The sequence below is a fragment of the Scleropages formosus genome, chromosome 18 (assembly GCF_900964775.1).
Source record: "Scleropages formosus chromosome 18, fSclFor1.1, whole genome shotgun sequence".
NCBI lineage: Eukaryota > Metazoa > Chordata > Actinopteri > Osteoglossiformes > Osteoglossidae > Scleropages > Scleropages formosus.
This window is the reverse complement of record NC_041823.1, coordinates 10,015,106-10,032,294: the sequence shown is the minus strand read 5'-3', so window position 1 is coordinate 10,032,294 and position 17,189 is coordinate 10,015,106. Positions and strand designations below refer to the sequence as shown.

Below are 17,189 nucleotides of genomic sequence, written 5' to 3'. Positions count from 1 at the left end.
TGAAACCAAGCTTTCTGTAGTATTTGGCCAGGCAGTTCAGGAACAGTTATTCATGTCAAGTTACGAATGTAACCTGAACTAGCAGCAATATTTTGTCATAGACTAGTTTCCTAGCAGTGGGTGCGGTGGCGCAGCGGGTTTGGCCAGGGCCAGCTCTCTGGTGGGTGTGGGGTTCGAGTCCCGCTTGGGATGCCTTGTGATGGACTGGCGTCCCGTCCTGGGTGTGTCCCCTCCCCCTCCAGTCTTACACCCTGTGTTGCCGGGTTAGGCTCCGGCTCCCCGCGACCCTCGCATGTGACAAGTGGTTTCGGACAATGCGTGCATGTGTGTAGTTTCCTAGCATAAGGTCCTTTTTTTCTTGGTGTTGTGTAGTTAATTATTATGTATCAATTTAGCTGATGCTTTTCTCCAAAGAAACTGAAAATCGTAAGCTGCTTACAATTATCTGCACATTCATACAGCAGGATGTATATATTTTTAAGTTTTTCAGGGTAATCACCTTCCTCAAAGGTACATCAGTGGGAATGGGGATTTAAACTGGGGTCCTGGTACCTGCTGCCATTATATCAGAGGTCACATAGGGGTCCATTATGAGCAAAGACTTATTAAGGTGTATTAAGGACATACTTGGTGAAAAAGAAACTTGTAATAAAATAAATGCATAAAAATATTTTGAGGATACATTTTATCCAAGACATGTGTAGTTTGATGTGGGACACACATGTCTGTAGGCTCAGGTGAAAGACCACCGATGCTCATCATCATCTCATAGCACTCTGCTGGATCATAAGGTAGAAATCACAGCAGTTCACAGCAAAGGTAATGATGATAAATATGCATTTTGAACTGGAGCAAACTACATATTTGATATATTTCTGAAACTCCAGCGATGGCGATCAGAAATGGGGTGATTGACTCCATGTTTACGCTCGCTCTTGAAGGACACGCTGACCAGTGTTTTTTGTACTGTTTTTCTCCATGTTATTTAAGGCAGGGTGACCCGCAGTCTGCCGTTCCAGGTTAACTGGTAAAGTGCTAGCCACACGTGAGTATTTTTGTGTAGCAAGTACAAAAACAGGAGGCCAGTGAGGACGCATTGTTCTGTTTGTAATTAGAGCCCGATCTCGTTTCAAGCTCTGAGCACAGCGGATGGGAAAAGCCTCTCTGAATGGTGTGGGAGGTATGATGAGGACTTTTAAGCTGTATGAGGTGATTGGGGGGGGGGGGGGGGTCACGTGATTGCTGAGGTTGGGCATGGAGGCGGGGCGTCATGTGCCGCTGGTGCAGGTGAGCCACGACCTTGAGCTGCCCTTCCGCTGAAACCGTCGTCCGCTTTGATACTGCAGCACCTGGCGCTCTGCAAACAAGACCGCGGCAGCGACTGCTTTATTTCCGCCCCTTTTGCACGTCCTTCGCTGCCATGTGACACAGGGGGTCCCACTGCCACACGCTGCATAGCAAGGTGGTGCCATTTATTCTACACCGATTTACAGATATGTCCATTTATAGATTTGGATATTTTTACTGGACCATTCAGGGTGGGTTTTTGGCCCGGGGCCCCTCCTGGGATTTGAACATGCAACTTTCAGGTCTATGTCCTCTGCAGTTTTTCTGCCTGCTGCAGAAAAAAAGTGGCCAATACTGCATATGCACTAGTATTTCCAAAATTAAATATTTCATATTTTTAAAATTTTCATTTACATGTCCGTATTATTTGTACAAATGTTATTTATACTGTTGACGCTCCAGCTGTTGTACATTTCATCAAGGTTCTTACGCTGAATTCATAGACCATAGAAACTTTAAATGGGTTAAATAATAAGTATATGAAGAAGATGGCCTACAGAAAGGTGTCAGCTAAATGAAATCAAAACTCAACAGTTGGATCAGTATGTGGCATAGCAGTCAGTGCTGCCACCTCTTGACTCTCAGGTTGTTGGTTCAAATCCCACCTCCTGCTTTATTACCCCTAAGCAAGCTACCTACCCTTAACTGTGCCAGTAAAAATTATCCAGCTCTACAGTAAATGGGTAAATGCGCACACACACACAAACATTGGCTGAAGCCACTTGTCCCAAGCAGGGTTGTGGCAAGCCAGAGCCTAACCTGGCAACACAGGGTGCAGGGCTGGAGAAACACCCAGGACGAGACGCCAGTCCATCACAAGGCACCCCAAGCGGGACTCAAACCCCAGACCCACCAGAGAGCAGGACCTGGTAAAACCTGCTGCGCCACCGTGCCCCTAAATGGGTAAATAATTATAGATTAATATTGCAAGAAAAGCATTAGATAAATGGATAAATCACAAAATATCACTCTCTCACACACACACACACACACTCACAGCTTGTCCCAAGTGGGGTCACGGCAAACCAGGGCCTAACCCGGCAACACAGGGTGCAGGACTGGAGGGGGAGGGGACACACCCAGGACGGGACGCCAGTCCATCACAAGGCACCCCAAATGGGACTCGAACCCCAGACCCGGCCAAACTCGCTGCACCACCGCGCCCCCCTCTCAAAATCTCATTTACATCAATTTTGACATAGGACTTTAAATGCAATTATTAAAGAAATATTTAAGGTCCTATTTGTAAGTGAAACAACTTCTAGGCCCTGTCTTTCCAGGTGCTTCCAGGTGTGGTCTATGCAGTCCAGCACATTATGCTGCCATTGTTCTCTGCTGACGACGATTGGCAGCTAGTAAAGGAAAGCGGTCATCTCGTCCATCCAGGCGTGTGTTTGCCTGCCATACACATGTAGCGCGGAGGCTGGGCAGGACCCTGCCTGAGTCACGAGCTCCGTTTGGGCACGCCTTTGGCTCCTTGCTGCAATGCCGTGGCCCCGTTCAGCTGACTCGGAAAGAATAGCCTCACATGGTCGTGTGGGAGGTGGCGCGAGTGCGCCGCAGTAGCCTGTCCCGTTTCGATTTACTATGATTTACTGACTTTACTGACCACGTCCCTTTGTTTGTAATGCGGTTGCCTCCCTGTGAGAGTCCTCGGGACGACAACGGCAATCTCTGAACTTCGGTTACGGTCATTATTACATAAATGTAATGTAATTTGCATTTACAGTTACTCATTTGGCAGACGCTTTTCTCCAAAGCGACGTCCATCTCAGGGAAGATACCATGTGTCCATTACATTCGTAGAGAGACATAGTTGCAGACGTGCGATTCTTAAGTGCAGTTACTTTCTTTCCACCATATGAACCAATGTTCATCACACGAGCAGCTGCATAAAACTTTCAGAATATCGATGACTCCTGATCACCTTGCAACTATTTTCTTTTTTTTTTTTTTTTTTTTGAGATCCATATTAACATATTTTTTTATTTATGTATTTATAGGAGGGAGGGTGCAGCGGGTTTGGCCGGGTCCTGCTTTCTGGTGGCTCTGGGGTTCGAGTCTTTCTTGGGGTGCCTTGAGATGGACTGGCGTCCCGTCCTGGGTGTGTCCCCTCCCCCTCCGTCCTTGCGCCCTGTGTTGCCGGGTTAGGCTCCAGCTTGCCATGACCCCGCTCAGGACAAGCGGTTTCAGACAGCGTGTGTGTGTGTGTGTGTGTGTGTGTGTGTGTGTGTGTGTGTGTGTGTGTGTGTGTGTGCGTTACAGGAGTAGCTGTGTAAATGGTTATCTGGGCATGATCTTCAAGTTATTAGTTTGTTCGTTGATTCCCGTGTCACAACAGGCACGAAAAACTCCCCCCCCACCCCGATTATTTTGAGATGTCACCCTTTGTGTAAATATTCCAGAACAATTTTTTTCCCTGTGTTTTGACAATTTTGATTTTGAGCTTTAGCACGTTTACGTCCCCTGCGGACGTTCTGCTTTAGCGGTTGCCAGCGAGTTCTCTGTCTCCGCAATTTATTCGCGCAGTCTTGGTGCTCGAGGGCAAAGGGCTGCGGTTCTTTTACTAGACTCATTGTTCATGTCATGGGTCACTAGACTTGGGCAAGTTTAAACTGACCGCTGCTGGGTGGGTGGCTCTGAATCTGTCGCGATTTTAAGCGCCGAGGACGTGCGCCGATGTTCCCAGAATTCGGACACTATAGCTAATCGACCATTGAACACGTCTCCGGGTAACGGAGTGGATGGCGTGGACTGCTGAGAAAGTGGCTGGACCAAGAATGTAAATGTTTATTTAGCTGGACCCCACCCTTATGTTTGAGTGGTCCTCGAGAGATTACGTTTCCCGAGACTAATCTGTGTAGAGGAGAATTTCTGGGCCGCAGAGGGTAGTTTCAATAAAGGTCCAGATCTAGTTTCTGGATACTTTATTTATCAGTTCTACACGCCTTAAGGTGTGTAACATTCATAAATTACATACAGTTGCCTTTCCAATAATTCACACACACACACACACACACACACACACTGTCTGAAACTGCTTGTCCCATACGGGGTTGCAGGGAGCCAGAGCCTAACCCGGCAACACAGGGCGTAAGGCTGGAGGGGGAGGGGACACACCCAGGACGGGACGCCACTCCATTGCAAGCAAGACACTCCAAGCAGAACTTGAACCCCAGAACCACCAGAGAGCAGGACCCGGCCAAACCCGCCACACCAGCGCGCTCCTTTCCAATAATTATTACTGTAAAATATTAAGATGTTGAGAGATGTTTGGCAGGATGGAAATGGCCGTATCTTGTGGACCAATCAGCTTGAAAAGCTTCTTCATCATACCCCCCTCACGCCTACTACAGTTCAGATCCCGCTGGTATATGATCAGTGCCCTCTTGCCAAGGAAATATGGCCCGAAGACTCATCCCACCAGTGCAGCCAGCAGTGCAGTGACCTGACACGGCCTGCTCTCATACTGAGTGATTTTTCACGCCTTTGCAGATTTGGATTCTTTACCACTTCTGAATGATGCCAGTAGTCAAAAGACAAGCTGCTCCCCCCACAATATTTTCCTTTATCGTGTCACTGTGTTCGCAGAGATAAAGGTGGTAAAACGTGTGCGAGCAGAAGTTCACAGAACAGAACTCGAACCCCATCAATTGACCTTTTTACATCTCTCTGTCTGGCGTTTGACATTTTTGATCGAATTCAGCTATGTGTTTCCTGGGTATGAGAACCATCTCAGTACATGTGATCCACGATGGGTGTGTAAATGTCTGTGTTCAAAAATATGTTTGATTAGAAATTGTTCCGTAAAGGGTGAAACTTCATGCAGCTTCTTAAATTTACATTTATTCACTTAGCAGACACTTTCCTTCAAAGCAATTTCCAATTAACTCTATGTAGTGTTATGAGCCCACACACCTTATTCACCGTGGTGACTTACACTGCTAGAAACACTACTTACACTGGGTCACTCATCCATACTTCAGTGGAACAGACTCTCTCTGTTACTCACACACTATGGGGGAATACGAACAGTCTTTGGACTGTGGGAGGAAACCAGAGCACCCAGAGGAAACTCACACAGACACGGGGAGAACATGCAAACTCCACACAGACTGAGCAGGGATCGAACCCATGTTCTCTCGCACCATCCAGGCACTGTGAGACAGCAGTGCTACCCACTGTGCCACCATGCCAGTGGATACTGGTTCATGTGGTGCAACGTGTCAAATTGACTGTACTGTAGAATCACGTCTGCATCCAAATCTGTCCTTCTGTTGATATAATTGCATCCATTGTATTTTCTCTGAGATGTACAGTATGTCGCTTTGTAGAAAAGCTTCTGCTAAATGGACAACTGTAAATGTATATATGTGATGAACCGTGTTTATAGATTCATATGTATGCTTACGCTTCCTCATTTTACGATGAGATTGCAGTGAATCACAGTGCTAATTTTAAAGTTTTTAATTTATACTCGAGGTTATTTTTACTGGAGCAATTCAGGATAAATACCTTGATCGGGGCTACGACAGGGAGAGTGGGAGTCGAAGCCCCATCCTTCAAGTGGACCCCCCCCCCCGACCCCTAAAGCATTACAACCACCCAGTGAGCAGAGAGGACGTTTAAGGGCGCTGAGTGATTCCTGACTCCTCATTCCACTTTATAATATTCCAACAATGTTTAAGAAGCTGCTTCAGTTGATTTTGCAAGAGAGGCAGGTTTCAGCAATATCTCTTGGCTTGAGCCTCCTGTCCGGGCAACACAGATCGTCACAGTGGTGTCTTGGTGTTGAAACGTGTACGAACCATTCTTCTTTCGGCATGAACTGTGCTTCGTGCTCAAGCGTGAAGTCCCACTGAAACCGGTTTAAACTGTGCTCTCATCTGGTGTCTGAAGCCTCAGTACAGATTCCCAGTAAATTGGCTGTATGATGGACTGTGGGTTTTTTTTTTTTTTTTTTTTTTTTCCTCTCTGAGTGGAAAAGGTTCCCATCCTTCACAGTTAAAAGAACTGCGTCGCGATAACGATTCCGACTATAAGCCACTCATGCCTTTGTCCGAGGACATTTACTACGTTGGGTTTGAATACCGCACTACTTACAGCGATTTACCTGGTCATATTTATACAGCTGGGCAGTTTTTACTACATTGATTGAGAGCAGGGGTCTGAACCCTTGTCCGTTGACTGTAAGGTGATGGCCCGCTCTAACCGCTCTGCCACCTGCCGCCCCTCTATTTAGGGGAGTGTGATGGAACCCAACTGTTTAGTTTGTCGTGAATCCATTGCTTGGATGATGCTCTTATAAAAGCAGCTTGAACTCTGTCCTATGTGGTCCCCTGGCAGCAGCGCTCACCATCCGCTCTCTTCTCTTCCAGCGTGACGCTGAGGACGTCATTTTATACCGGTCCCCCGGGGCCGCCGCTCTGCCCGCCCTGCCCAGCGCCCAGCGCTGGCCCCACCCATGGCACGTGGTGCTCGCCAGTGAAAAGCAGCCAAGCTGGACGCCACGGCGTCGAACCAAAGCACCTCGGCCTCCGCCCCGCCCCCCTCAGAGCCTGGCGGCCCGCCTCCGGAACCCACCGTCGCCCCTGGCGTCCACGAGGAACAGTACGTGAGGGAGGCTGTCGCCCCCGACGACAACACCCTCGGCAGCATCGCCTACAGAGATGCGGGAACCATCACGGGTATGCGGAACGGCCCGGGCCCGGCCTTTTAATTCCTTCCCGCTCCTCGTGATTTGTGGGTTCAAATCTCAAGGGAGATGGTGCCACCGTTCCCTTAATGGAGGCACTTTGCTCGATTGCTTTTATTACAGTGGCACTTCACCGAGATTGATTGTTAGCGCTCTTAGTAGAATCCCCTCAGGAGGGATGTCTGGGAAGGTGCCACCGTCTGCATGATTGAAGCTTATCGTTTGGAATCGCACCCGTGTGGTTTCCCTCACTCTGACTAATTAAGCATATTGCGCGGGTGTAATTTGCTTAGTTACTTAAATGGACTTATGGAACGACCGATTTGGTTTCTGGTTTCATAACCTTAATAGATATTTAACCTAAGCGGCCTGACATTTTCATTGGAGCATCATCTGAATTATTGACAGAATTCTAATGAAGGTCAGTTCACCACCCGGGCAATCATCTCTGACACACACACACACACACACACACACACACACACACACACACACACACACACACACACACACACACACACAGTTTTTGTCCAGATCTCTCGGGAGGAAGGAAGAAAGGAAGGCTATTTTCTTTACTGCTCCGCTGTATTTTGCTGGTCGGAGGGAAACGGGCTCCCTAGGGATGCGGCTCGCCGCAAAAAAACGCCGTCCAGCTGAAGAAGTCACACAATGTGGGAAAAGCTGTCATCTTTTCCTATCCACTCAGCTGGCTGGGAACACCGGGAAGGCGCTTTTTTTTTTTTTTTTTTCTTTTTTTTTAATTTTAAATTTAATAATTTAATTCCTCAGATCACCCCCCTCGTCCCTTGAAAGCAAAGATGTTAAAAATAGATTAAAAGCCGGAAAAGTTTTGGCACAAATCTGTTTTTCACCGCGCAGTGAAGAGGCATTGCACGCAACGTCTCCGTTAAAGGGACATAAAGCGGAATGCTTTGCCGTCGCAGGCAAAATAAATATCCGCTTTTATACGTGTGTCTATATGTGTACAAAGTGCTGGGACCATTTCTTGGTTTTACTCTGGCTGCTGTATTAAATGGTGGTACTGCTGTGTCGTATAGTGGCTGGGGAGGTGTATCACCGCCACCTTCTCCTTTCTGTCCTGCTGCCAAATGCCATGAGTGACATGATCAAATAATCAGTTAAATATTCTCGTAATGTGACGTATATGCGCACCTCGCTGCGATGTGGGGCAGCAGGTGGTGTAGCCGTTGGTGCTATACCTTCGCAGTTGTAGGACCTGGGTTCGGATCCCTCTTCCTGCTGTAGTACCATTGATGAACGTTACTGGGAAAACCGCCCGGCTGCGTATATGGATAAATTAAAAGAGAGAAGCTTGACATTTTAAGAGGCTTTGGAGAAAAGCTGCAATTAAATGAGGAAATAATGGGAGTAATAATGCTGGAAGTGCTAGATGGGCTCTCGCTTGTGGCGTTTTGAAGCTGCATTTGGCCCGTCGGATCGTGGCGTTGAGCGCCTGGGTATGAAGGGCTAAGCTGAGCACCTCTGACGAAAATCTGTCAACGTGCACGGATGTGTAAGTGTGTGTCTAGTAATTAATTTTTTGGCTGAACTTCAGAGCCCAGCCCTATTTTACTCCGTTTTGCTTTTTGTCAGCCTACTTGTCAGATTTGGATGCCGAGTTCCGGGATGCAGATGAACCAGAGGGGAGGGACACAGCAATGTGGTGGGAATCCGCCCCGAGTGCGTGTTGGGTCGTGTCCTGTGAGGAGACCAAGCTGCACCAGAACTAACGGCGTTGTTGAGCCCACCCCCCCACCCCCCGAGATGCTGCGTGAGCGCTTTCTCATCTGCCGCCGAACGGCCTGAGGTTGGAGGGTCGGAGGGGAGGGCTGTCGCTCGTCCGCTTGCTCTCTGGCCCCAGGGACCTGCCGTGAACCAGTGCTGCCCCCTGCTGTGTGGTTCCGCCCCAGTGATTCGTGGCGTGGGAATGGTGCTGAATGGGGCCCCTCTAGAACCCAGCCCCAACTTGGCTCACCGGTGATCTGTGGCATCATCTGCTCTTCATATGAAATGTCGCCGAGGTCTGAAAACAGGGTAAACCGCTGCCCTACAGGACACCACATTCAGGAGCCTTGTGATCACGGCACCGCTATCACTATTAAAAACATTAGTGACAGAAACAAGCAGTTACGACCGGATCAGCGCGGTAAATTTTACGAAGCCCTTCGGCACACCGTATCTGAACAAGATGGTAAAACTTGAAAAACAAGCATGTAAACATTTAGAGTTTTTTTTTTTTTGCTAAAAAATGAAATCTTTTGCAGAACTAGTGTCTTGCATTAAAGAATTTAATCACAAATTTATTTCTTCTCGACTTGTTGGTTTTCAAACATCAACTGCTTACAATTAAGTTTAAATTAACGTCAAGCTGGTGGAACAAGGAAAGTTAGGCTTTTCCCATCCTCTTGAACTCCTGATATTCAGATATCACTTTTCTTGCACGTGAAGCAAACACAAAGTCCCTTTAACACGTGCTGCGCTCGGCCAGAAGGTGGACTTTGCTGTGAGGCATAACGCACACGGCAGCTTTCAGTTCAGATCCTGTTAGTCTTCCCAGGTAAACTGCGCTTCTCTGGTAATATCTGATTATATTTTTTCGATCGTTTTTGATGTGCATGCCTGATTTCATGTGTCCTTTGCTCTAATTTTGCTCTAAATCTGCTGTCGGGCTGTTAATTTCTTAGATTATCCTTGGTATTTCATTAATTTAAAAGGCTGAGAGCGACAGCCATAATTCGGTACCCATCAGTGTAAGCAGTGTATGTTCAGCGTCGGTGTCTCGGCGGTCAGCTGTCTCACCTCTGTTAGACTCACTTGTCCCCAGTCCAAGTGCTCAATAAATGTGTACATGTATGTTATCGGTTTAATAATTTGGGCGACATGGTGGCAGAGCGAGTAGCGCTGCTGTCTCACAGCGCCTGGGTGGTGCGAGAGGACGTGGGTTTGATCCCGGCTCAGTCTGTGTGGAGTTTGCATGTTCTCCCCGTGTCTGTGTGGGTTTTCTCTGGGTGCTCTGGTTTCCTCCCACAGTCCAAAGACATACTGTTCAGGTTCCCCCATAGTGTGTGAGTGACAGAGAGAGAGAGTGTGTTCCACTGATGTATGGATGAGTGACCCAGTGTAAGTAGTGTTTCTAGCAGTGTAAGTCACCATGGTGAATAAGGTGTGTAGGCTCATAACGCTACATAGAGTTCATTGGAAGTTGCTTTGGAGAAAAGTGTCTGCTAAATGAAGTAACGTAGTTTAAAAACAGACCTTTATCCAGCTACTCATATGATGCAGTGGAAAGTGACAAATTGACTGTACTCAATCATGTGTCTGCATCCAGATCTCTCTCTCTGTTGATGTGAAGCATTTTTGTGTTGTTCTCTGAGATGTAAATCATTTTGGAGAAAAACATCTGCAAAATAAATAAATGCATATGTTCTCCCTAGAGCTCTCCAAGGCTGACATACGGTATTCCCTTCGTTTCTGCAGTTCTATTGACTGTAGTATTACTTTGTTTACCCTACTAAGTGAGAAATGACCTAAAATGAAACAATCCCTTTTCACCGCCCCCCCCCAACTGATGTCACTGCAGACAAGATGTCTTTTTTTTTTTTTTCCCCGTTTGTGTTCTTGCTAAATAGGTCTATTACACACACACACACACACACACACACACACACATTTTCAGAACCGCTTGTCCCATACGGGGTCACGGGGAACCGGAGCCTACCCGGTAACACAGGGCGTAAGGCCGGAGGGGGAGGGGACACACCCAGGACGGGACGCCAGTCCGTCGCAAGGCACCCCAAGCGGGACTCGAACCCTAGACCTACCGGAGAGCAGGACTGTGGTCCAACCCACTGCGCCACCGCACCCCCTAGGTCTATTACATTAAATAGCAATTTGTCTTGCAGCCAACGTACGATGTCATGAGACCGTGCCGTGGGAACTCTGTTGGGCAGTAAGGCGCACACGCTTGGGGATGTTTGTAAACTCAGAATAATGTTCCGCGCTGGAAGAAGCTGTGCAAATAACCCAGCGATTTGTGCCTCAGTGTAAATTCCCGAGTAAAATGCGTAAAATCAGTGTTGCGTGTCCTCCGGCATCCCTCCGTGAATGAGGCCTTAATTTTCATGCTTGTGTATCAGTCTGCGCTGGAAGAGACGAACTTCCACACCGCCCCCCCCCATCCCTCCTCCCACGTCTGTGGAAATCCTCCGCCTTTGCTGTGTACGCCTGTCTCCTTGGATATCGTAAACAGTAAGCGGAGCTGACTCGTCGTCTCCACGGTAACGATGCGGTTTGGAAACAGTAGGTTTGCCCAGGATTTCTCGTGTCCTGGCGCAGCGAGCCCAGCAGAGGAGGAGCAGGACTTCGTCGCACATGTTCCAACCCAGTTTATAGGCTCCTCCTTTGGGTACTGAGTGAGGGCATGAAGCGGCCAGCAGGTGGCACCTTGGCCAAAGGCATGAAACATAAGCGTTTGTGGCCAAAGTCATGTAACTGGACAGAAGGGAAAATGACATGTATTCTACTTATGTTACTTAGCAGAGTTGAATAACTGCCTAAATGGGTCTTGTTCACAAGTTCTGAAAGTCACTCTGGATAAATGACTGTTTAGCAGCAACATTATTAGCAGTAGCGGCTGGTGGGGTGGTAGTTACCGCTGTCAGAGGTTTGAATCCTGCCTCCTCCTGAAGAATCCTGGCTCAAGGTACTTACCCTGAGTTGACACGGTAAAATGACCCCTCTGTGTAACTGGCTAAATCGTAAGCAGCAGAACACTGTGAGTCGCTTTGGAGGAAAGCATCACAAATTGTGAATTTTATCTGTTTGTGTTTTTTTTTTTTTCCCAAGAGCAGATGAGTAGTGTCAGGGTAGGGTCACGACTCAGAAGAGAGGCGGACAAATCTCAGCGCTTTTCACGCTGCCCTTTCGCTGTATCTGAACAGGTCCTGCGAGGGGTACCGGAGCTCTTGTTTCCTCACATTCCAGCTGAACTCCTCTAGGTGTTCCCCTCTGATCGGTCCTCTTGAAGCTCGAATTACACCGAGTGTCTCTTCCGTGCTGCGGACGTGCAAAAACTGGCGTTTGCTGCTTTTGAAATGACCATCTTTTACCATGTTAGGCCAACTGTTGTTCCTGATCCCCCAGGTTAACGCCTGTTCCTGTGTTAGCAGATTAGAGAGTAATCAAAATGGTATTTTGTGGGGATAAATACGCTGGTGGGTGTGTGTTTTGTGTCAGCTGTGCAAAGTTGTACATATACAGATACATACATAGGTGTACTTTGGAAACATTGTCATCATTCATCAATAACTGCTTGTCCAGTGCAGGGTCGTGGTGGTCTGGTTCCTATCCTGGCAGGGTACACCTTGGGTGGGACACCAAACCATGAAAGGACAATCACACACCCTGACTCTCTCTCACACATGGTATAGCTAATTTTGAGTGACAAACTCATCTGAAACGCACGTCTTTGGACTGTGAGAGGAAACCAGAGCACCAGGAAAACACCATGCAAACATGGGTAGAACATGCAAATTCCACACAGACGGAGCATGAGCCGAACTCGCATCCAAAGCCACAGTCTAGGCTCCGTGAGGCGCCGGCGCTGCCCGCTGTGCCACCCTGCCACTCCTTTACATACATACCCCTGGTAATGTCATTTCACGCAGAGGCACCTGAGGCTGGCGGGTCAAGTGAAATCAACATTTTGACCCACCTTCAAAACAGTGTCACATACTGTAATCCAGGTTCGAGTTTGGCATTTACTCTCTAATCTTGTGGTATGTTTAGCAGGTCAAGTTCGCTGACAGGGGCGAATTCCCTGCTCAGAGTCGAGCACCCTTCCTAAAGCGGGGCTGTGGCAGCGAGTGTGTGCGTGGGGGCTGCGGGGGCTGCTTTCCGCATCTATCGGTGAAACCACCTCCCAGCCAAATGGTGGGGGTGAGGAGGACAATGAACAGCGGACAGGCTGCGGGGCGCTGGAGCGGCACCGATGAGTCTATGTTTAGTCAGGAAGCCGTGAGAACATGTGACCGGCGGCAGCGGCGGCGGCGGAATGCCAGGCCTGGCCGGGTCAGAAGCGTGGCTGCGCATGCCTTCGCCTCCACTTTTCCCGCACCCTTCCCTCCCTCTCTGCCTCGGCTCGTCCCGCCTCGCACCGGGGTGACTCAAAATGTAAGAGGGGGCGAACGAAGGCGGCACGAGGCACCGCGGCACTATGAGTGAGTACCGCACGCCGTCGCTTTGCTGCCCGTGCGGCCGGAGCGCCGACCGAGCCGCTCGTCCCTCTGCCCTCGTCCGCTGCCGCGAGCCTCGAAGCTGCGCGACCGTACCGGCCTGCAGCGTGTACAGATAAGCGAAATAACTTGAGAACGCGACGGATAATTGTCCGCTCTTCTGCCGTCAACGCTGAAGTTGGCAGGGGTGTTACGATGATATGATTATGAGTGTGTGTCTCTGTCTCCCAGCGACGTCCTCGGAGAGAAGCTCCTCGTCCCATTGAAGGTCACAGTAGTAAATGCCCTGAACACGGTGCTGGAAAGCGTTAAAAAAGTTCAACCAGTGCTGTTTAAGACAGAAACACATTTATTTAATGGACACAAAGCATATTTACTATGTTGAAAACATTTGATGTTTATAGTTGGACGTGGCCTGAAATCGGTATGTTTTTTTCATAGATTATCGTATATCCTGACTATCATTCGTCTGTAATAATGTCAATCTGTTAGCAGTAGGAGTAACGCTATCTTTATTATTCGCATTAACCATATTTAGCCGATGCTTTTCTCCAAGACGACTTACAATGGTGAGGTATTTACAGTTTTTTACCCTTTTACACAGCCGGATGATTTTACTAGGGCAATTTAGGGTAAGTACCTTGCTCAAGAGTACTACAGCCAGAGGTGGGGATCAAACCTGTAACCTTTGGATCCAAAGGCTGTAGCTGTAACTACTACACTACTGGCTGTCATTATTATTATTATTATTATTATTATTATTATTATTATTATTATTATTATTATTAACAATTATTCTTATAATAATAATAATAGTAGTAATGTTTTATAATAATATTATATTGATAATGTTTTTAATAATAATTAACAATGATGATGAGTAATATTATTATTATTATTATTATTATTATTATTATTATTATTATTATTTACTTGATGCTTTCCTCCAATGCTACTTGCAAACTTGGGTTTGTACACTGATTAATTTTCAATTATTTACCCATTTATACAGCTGGTTAATTTTTTTTATATTACTGTATCAATTCAGAGGAAGTGCTTTGCTCAAGGGTGGCGGGACTTGGGTTCAAACCCTTGTTCTTTCATTGCAATGCGGTACCTGTGAGCACTACCCCAGGTGCTGCCCCCTACATGATGTTTTAAGAAATGCGTCAGTCCACGCCGGTCAAAGGGGAGCGGGAGCTCGACTCGAAGGCCGCGTGGAGGTCGGCCTGCGGGAGCATAAGTGAGGGAGAGGAGAGGGGAAGGACGGCGGGCCAAACGCAGCTGTTCCATGCGCACCTATAAATACAGCGCGCAGCCAGCCGTCGGCACCAAGGAGCTGGACACACGAGGACACGTTGCTAGGAGATAAAAGCAAAAGTCATGTGTGCTAATTTTGGCTGCATTACTGCCTTTTTTTTTTTTCCCCCTCCCCTCCTCCCCTTGTTGGAAATAGTAAATTGCATGTGACATGTTTTGTGACATGTTGTCCCTGTGGCTTTTCTATCTATTTTTTCTTTTTTTTTTTTTTTTTTTTTTTTTTTTTGCATGCATGGAGAGTGTTTCAAGAAGGAAAAATAGCTTTACGCATTAAAATCTGCCTCTAGGTCCTTGTTGTTGTTAATCGTTTGCTTCGCTGGCAAAATTTTAATTGAAGAAACTTTCTGACCAATTTTACGTGGGTGTTTTGAGTGGTTCTGGGTAAATACCTTGATCAAGGGTACTGCGTTCCATAATAGAATGGGACTTGAACCAGCAACCATCTGGTTACAGTTCCATGCGCTGTACTTCACTACTCGTCTACCTTGCTGCAGGAAATGCGCATACTTTCGTTTTCTTTCTACTCCAGTTTTTAACCGAAATTGACCTCGACGGATACTTGTTCGTTCCGTCTGTAACGGAGCAGTTTTGAGCGGCGTTGTTCACAGCACTGACCTTGAGTCCGGGACCGGGGTCGTGATCCTGTCACACTGTTGTCCCGTTGAGCACTGATTTATTTACTGGAAATTCTGCCAATAAAAGCTTCCTCCTTGCGTACTCTGCGGTGATATATTTAACATGTTATGCCTTCAGCTATAACTTCCTTTGTTTCAGAATTTTTCCGCCCAGTTTACTAATTCGCGCCGGTCTGGTATGTTAAGGTGAGTGCATGTGCCCCGCGGGTCGGGTTCGAGCTCCTGTGCTACACCGACACGCTCGTCGGTGTCTTTGTTCACCCCTACGAAGGCCTCGCAGCACCTTTTGCTGGCACAGCTCTGACTGCTGGCGGCTAGAAGTCCACGTGATTGACAGGCGAGGCAGGACGAAGACCAGCGCACCCTGCTGCCCGGAAAAACCGCACTTCCGCAGGTTCCCCGGTCCGAGAACATTGTTTTTAAATTACACCCCAACCTCCTCATCCTTCCCAGGCTGTGTCTTACCAGCCCATGTATTTAAGCAAAATCAAAGTACTATAGACTGGTACCTTTTTATGATCTTTTTTGTTTAATAAAGACTCAGATTAGCGTGATTGTGATACATATGATCCCTCTTCCCTTCCATACACCGAGCAGAAGCCTTGCTGAAGAAGCTGTGCATTTTTTTTCAGAGGTTAATACCTCCCATTGCCAGAAGAGGTAGCTCTGTGTCTGGAAAAGAAGTCCTTTACGGCGCTTTTCCCGCCACAGTCCTTCAAGGATTTAGTGCTTTGTCAACACTGTCTAACTGTATGGAAAAGCAAAAAAAGAACTGTGTTTCTATACTAATATCAGTCATCAGGGGAATAAGTAAATATATATGGTTGTCTTTTTTTAATGGCTGAATGTGAAATTAATTAATTTTTATGGAGCACTTTTCTTACACAGTGACACAGAGTACTGAAGAAAGGATTAGAAGTGTAAGACCAAGAAAAGATTGCCTATAAATTGAATTACTACAATAGCTATTTAATTGTTAAAGTTGTAACTAAGTCTGTTGTCGATGAGGAAAGGAAAAAAAGGAGTCCTAACTGAAAGGGAGGAAAAAACCTCTGGGGGTCCAAATGCCAGGGGCTGCCCACTCCTCCTGGGCATTCTCAGTTAAATACACTTCTAAGTCAGATATTCATAGTGTTTTGGCTAGACTTATTCACTGGTTAGTTTCTGTAAAAGTCTTGGACATAGCTACAATGAAAGAAAAATACTTTGTAAGACAAAATATTTTTATTAACTTTGAAAGCACATGGGGAAAAAAAAAACATTAAAAGGACAGAATAGTAAAAATACATCTCCCATTGAATTTCTGTTCAGCGCTGATTGTTGACCAGTTCAACAAGCAACCACACATTTGCTATCTTCATCACCAGTACTCAACAATATCAGATACTAGTTGTAAGCGTTGCGGATGCAGGGTTGAATGCAAGTGGTCTTGCGTTGCCGCTGTTTTTGGGTGTGTTTTACTGCCCACTGTTGGCTGGTTGCGTAACTGCAGGTGGTATTCTGGTTTGGTGCTCTTTACTGCCATCTATTGGTAAAGTGCGAAAACACAGGTCACATTTGCTCCATTATAAACAGAAAGGGTGCGGTGGCGCAGTGGGTTGGACCACAGTCCTGCTCTCCGGTGGGTCTGGGGTTCGAGTCCCGCTTGGGGTGCCTTGCGACGGACTGGCGTCCCGTCCTGGGTGTGTCCCCTCCCCCTCCGGCCTTACGCCCTGAGTTGCCGGGTTAGGCTCCGGTTCCCCGTGACCCCGTATGGGACAAGCGGTTCTGAAAATGTGTGTGTGTGTGTGTGTATAAACAGAAAGGGACAAGTGAAGAAATCTGTAATTTTTTTTTTAAGGGAAAAAATAACAGATAACTAGAAAAAAAATCTTTCAAAATGTGTAACTCGACTGTTTGTAACATGATAATCCACTGTGTAGAGTTATATTAGCAAAT

The 17,189-nt window shown here is 47.1% G+C and overlaps 1 protein-coding gene across 4 annotated transcripts in view; it reads left to right on the top strand.

Moving 5' to 3' along the window:
* trak1a (trafficking protein, kinesin binding 1a) overlaps window positions 1–17,189 on the top strand; it is a 50,423-nt gene that overhangs the window by 9,003 nt on the left and 24,231 nt on the right. The window contains exon 1 of one of the 4 annotated variants that reach the window (XM_029259930.1): window positions 6,842–7,034. The exons of 2 other annotated variants lie outside the window; for them this stretch is intronic. Coding sequence is in view for 1 of the 2 variants with exons in the window: in XM_029259926.1 (XP_029115759.1) it covers window positions 13,278–13,281 (4 nt within the window). In the remaining variant the exon portion in view is untranslated. Of the gene's footprint in view, window positions 1–6,841; window positions 7,035–13,228; window positions 13,282–17,189 lie in introns of those variants that run through there. One more of the 4 variants, XM_029259926.1, reaches the window with a different exon arrangement.